The 4,902-nt window shown below is 39.9% G+C and overlaps 1 protein-coding gene across 1 annotated transcript; it reads right to left on the bottom strand.

Annotated features, from left to right (window-relative positions):
- On the bottom strand, window positions 1–4,745 carry LOC107306760 (F-box-like/WD repeat-containing protein TBL1X). The gene is made up of 4 exons (XM_015850105.2): window positions 3,825–4,745; window positions 2,533–2,698; window positions 1,540–1,641; window positions 1–403 (listed from the first exon to the last, which is right to left on the bottom strand). The coding sequence occupies exons 1-4, from the start codon at window positions 3,941–3,943 to the stop codon at window positions 377–379; spliced, it is 414 nt and encodes a 137-aa protein (XP_015705591.1). The 5' UTR covers window positions 3,944–4,745; the 3' UTR covers window positions 1–376.
- Window positions 4,746–4,902: the final 157 nt, after the last annotated feature.

A 4,902-nucleotide genomic window follows, 5' to 3' on the forward strand; every position in this document is an offset into this window, starting at 1 on the left:
TTAATTTTTTTTTTTTTTTTTCTCTGCGATTTTTTTTTTTTCTTTTCTTTTTTTTTTTTTCCCCAGCCATCAGAGCAAGTTCTCAGACGCAAACCAAACAGTGCAATGCCTATAGCTGGTGGCTTCATGCTTCCAAGGCTGAACATTCCAGGTGGAAACCATTCCCTCCCCCTCTGAAGTGACTGTGTTTTTACTCCTTGATGAAGGTTACGGACAAAATATTAGACACCTGTGGCCAGGGAGAGTTGGTTTCACAGTACACTCTAACTTTGTTCAAGTTCGTACAGTTCTGGAGCTGTTAAGAATAGTTTTGAAGAGTGCTTCTCCCCACACATTCACTGCTGGTCCATTTGAAATTTCTTCTAAAACTTCACTTTTACTTCCGCAGATCTAGAACACAAACCTAGAGAAAAAACACTCAGGATTAAGGAACATTTTTGAAAGTTATTTGGAATTCCTACTTATATACGGCCCAGTAACAGGTTGATCAGCCAGCTGTGTGCTATACTCCCAGGCTTCAAATCAAGTCTGTCTCAAGTACCTGTTTACATGCACACAAGCAAGGGAATAAAACAGAAGTGGAAAACATACACTGAAGACTCAGCTGGGACTGCGCTGAATAACAAACAAGCATTTTGATGACATGTCCCCTGCAGAACTATAGGCTCTATTTAGTTGCTTAAACCCTTCAGTTTTTGAAGTAGACCCAAAATATATGCACAGGCTGGTCAGGCATGACACAGGACATGGAACAGACAAGCGCCCATTTGGAGCAGCTATTGGAAGCCAGGCATGGCTCCAGTTCAAATGATACAACTCAAGTAACTGAATCGTGTTCTCTGTGTGCCCTTCATTAAAAACAGTGGAAAAATACTGCTCTACAGTAGGGTTATTCCAGCTAGATATGAAGAAGAGTCATTTTGGTTGGTGTACAGCATGTTATAGCATCCATGTGTCCTTCACAAGCTGATCATGCTATAACTGAATTTCTTAACAAATAACAACAAAAATATAAAAAAATAAATAAAAAAAATTCTGTAATGAATAATCAGTTAATGTTCAGCAATAGCTTTCCTTTACCATGGGAGGAACTTGCTGGGTATCGTACTGAAAAACTGCTCTCCTGGGTACTATTTAAAGGTACATTTCTTCTGTGGGGTAAAATTAGAAAGCCCCAAATCAACTTTCAGAGTTGACTGGTGTGATCAATCATTAAAAACTGACATTTAAAATAAATAATGATAGAAACACCACCGCCATTCTTATCAAGTCTGTATTTAAAATTAATTCCCATCTTTGACAATATTCACCAATTCCACAAGCACTCTTCATTTTCAACAAAAATAACACTTCCTAGTATACAGAACCTTTCAAAGCAGGAGCAGTTCTAATATACTCCACAGAAGTACTTAGTTCTGTCTGGAGCTGTTTACACCTTGAGCCCTATCCAGAAACGGCAGCATGGTGCACATGTTCTTCATTGACACTTTCCAGCAGAGTAACTTCCACCCAACATTTACAATGTGTAAGGCTTCTTACCGATCCATCTGATGCGCTTGCTCCCACTTTGTCTCCTCTAGCATTCCAGCAGACTTCAAAGATGCCTCCGGTGCCTCGGTAGCTATGTACTAGAGTTCCACTCTACAAAGCAAGAGAGCATGCAAACGTTCAACACAGAAGTTCCTTCTTTTTCTCTGTGCGCCACAACATTAAAGAGAAGACACTGGTGGTGTGTGGGAGCTATTCATATCACCTGACTGTAGTCCAGTCATCTTTGTAAGATGCTGAAGTTAAGAAACTGGCCTTTGATACTGAAGACAAACAGGCTCGTCCAGAAAGCAACATACACTACGACTCTTAAACATCTGCTTTTGTCAGCTCTATGGCAGTGAAGGCCTGTGGAGTTAAGCTGAGGAAATACTCCCCTCTAAAGTTTATTGCTTAATTCAGTGCTTAGGCATCTATATTCAAAACCAAATCCATGGATCTGTGGAACTGTATGGCACGTCTGCCATCAGTATGAGAGAGGCTGGATCTTGCCCGAGTTCATCATGCAATATACATCTCCTTGCGTTAGAACCAAGTAACAGAACTTCCACAGTTTCTAAGCATATACAGATCACCAAACAGTTTAAGGAAGAGAGCTGTGTGGACATGAATGCCAAACCCAGCAATTTTAGCTTGCTTCCAGTACACAAGGGGACAGAACATCTTGGCTCTAGGAAGAAAAAACTCCAAATCCTCCACTTTTCTCTGGAGTATCTCCAATCCTTAGTCTGTATTCCCCTTGTAGCCCTCATCTCATCACCACAAAGGATAAGCCAGGTGCATCAGATTCACAACTGAACTCACCTTGTTACTAAATACCACTATCACTTATTTCTAGTGACACAACTGTTATACTGGGATTTCTATCAGCCAGTACAATCAGGCTAATCCTATCATTGCAGAAGCATATATATTTTCCATTTAAACTTTTGCTATTAACGTGTCACCCAAAACAGATGTGCTTCAAATGAATCAAAACAGTACCTGAGTATTCCATATATGGACACATTTATCAAAGGAGCCGCTGGCCAGGTACCTGCCATCAGGACTGAAAGCTACACTGTACACAGGTTCTTGATGTTTTGTCAGAGTATGAATACAGATTCCTCTGTCTACATCCCACAGCCGAACAGTGGAATCAAATGAAGCACTACAGGAAGCATTCAAACACAAAGCATGTCTTAGTTTGGGTGTTAATCCATTTGTAGTTTGATACTGTAAATGTTTGAAAAGAATACCAAGAGGGTTTTTTTGTTTTTTTTTTTTCTTGCTGAGCAGAAAATGATTTTTCAAACAGAAAAGCAAAACATTTAACACTTGTACATTCTCCATAACAAGGACTGCACCCACAGAACTGAATTCTCACATGTAGACCCCAGCCTAAGGAAGGCCAAGCTCCTCTTAGATTCCACCTGATGTTATCCAGGAAGGTAAAATGCACATTGCCATTAATGGGATAAACTGTTCTAGGGAAATCTTAGAGAAATCTTGGCCCTTAAGATTCTGCAATTCTCTAGAATTGTGATTCTTCTGTTTTGTCTCAGTGCTGTTTGTTGTTGTTGCTATAGATCATCCAAATCCCCAGCTATGGGCCTGGAGAAAGGCAAGGGAAATAACTGGTACTAAAAATTATATTAGAAGAACAGCTCCAAGAAAGCCAAGTTCTTCCATGTTCACTATCAGACTGAGGAGCAAAATAAATAAAACAACTCAGTGCAATTCTTTCCCAAATTGAAAACATCATGAGCTGACTTGATAATCCCATGGTACTAACCCTTAACAAGTGAATACGTTTCCTAAACTCACAGAAGAATTTTGAACTGATTTTTAAGTAGAATTTTGAGCATTATCCATTAATTAACAACACTTCAAAAACAGTCAGTATCTGCCCAGGTGAATTGCACACCCTTGTTAGAACACACTCTGACTGGCTTAACGGGCTGCCATCTGTTTCATTTAAGACATGCACTCGTAACAACCAGATGCTGGATATGAAGGTACAGTGCCACACTTACAATCATTTTATTTTAATGAGATAACCGAAAAGTTAAAATATCCTATGACTCAACTCTTCTTCTTTTACATCTTTCAGATATAATTCATCTGCCTATTGTATCCATCCCCCTGATTTAGAAGTGCAGGTACTGTGCACTTTATTCAGCAGATGGCTTATTAGAATTGTAAACAGGAAGACTGACAGCAAGGTAACACCGGAGTTACATGTCAGAACAACGATTCTTCTCCTTGGCAGGCAATAGAAAGAGATGTATTTTTACCTTGCTAACATGATGTTGGAGTTTGGGTTGCTGGTGCCTGGTCCCGTAGGACTCCATTTGATAGTATAAATCTCTTTGCTGTGAGCTTGAAGGTCATGTACACAGGTATCTTGCTTCATACTCCAAATCTACGTTCAGAGCAATTGTGAAGGGGTAGAAACAGCAACATTAAAAATCTCAGTTGAATTACTTCGGTTCTCTCCATGTTATTCTTGTTGTTTGTTTATTTAGTATCCAGACACACACACATACATACAAATATATCTTAATTTGAGTTTATTAAAACAGCTGTTTGACACCTATGATGTCAGAATAGTCCCATGAGGGAAAAGTGCCACACATTTAATAGCACTTAATCGATCAGAAGAACTGAGTAGCTGCTATAATGGCCATTGCCAATGCATGTATTTTCATATAGAATCTGAAGTTATTCTACTCAGAGAAGTTCAACTTGCAGTTTCAGTCACAGAGCACAACAGCAGTCATCTTACAGAATGAGTAACTCTTTTATAACAGTCTAGAATGTAGCAATTTTCCCAACAGCCAAGTCAGGTTTCCCTTTCCTTCCTAAACCCCATTTGTTTTCCTGGTATTTTTAACAGTATGGACGATGGAAGAAAATCAGTTATGTATGCAGTGCTGCATAGCCAAACAGTTAAATACAAGATAAACAACATACAGTACATACAGCAGTTAACTTAGTAAATCCTTTCTTCAGATAACTGAGGAAAGGACTTGCTTCCAAAGGAAGAATAAAAATTGCCTGAAAGGGATTTGCCATCTCTATCAGTGAAGGAGTGTTAGAGACCTTTGGCCAGGCCAGTGATAGCAAACCACTCACACTTGTGCCAGATTCAGCCAGAAATTTGAACTGGTACCAGCAACCCACAGTGACTTTTAAAACACAGTATGGAACTGGGTCATTCTGACCACTGGGTCAGGTTGGATGTCAGGGGGAAGTTCTTTACTAGGAGAGTGGTTATGTCCTGGAACAGGCTGCCCAGGGAGGTTGTGGATGCCCCGTCCTTGGAGGTGTTCAAGACCAGGTTGGACGGGGCCCTGGGCAACCTGATCTAGT

The sequence above is a fragment of the Coturnix japonica genome, assembly GCF_001577835.2.
Source record: "Coturnix japonica isolate 7356 chromosome 1 unlocalized genomic scaffold, Coturnix japonica 2.1 chr1random1366, whole genome shotgun sequence".
NCBI lineage: Eukaryota > Metazoa > Chordata > Aves > Galliformes > Phasianidae > Coturnix > Coturnix japonica.

Coding starts and splice junctions, on each gene's coding strand:
- LOC107306760 (XM_015850105.2), bottom strand. CDS start 3,943: ATGAAGCAAGATACCTGTGTACATGACCTTCAAGCTCACAGCAAAGAG. Junction 1,642..2,532: donor TCCATATATGGAATACTCAG/GTACTGTTTTGA, acceptor CTTGCTTTGTAG/AGTGGAACTCTAGTACATAG. Junction 404..1,539: donor CAAGCGCATCAGATGGATCG/GTAAGAAGCCTT, acceptor TTTTTTCTCTAG/GTTTGTGTTCTAGATCTGCG.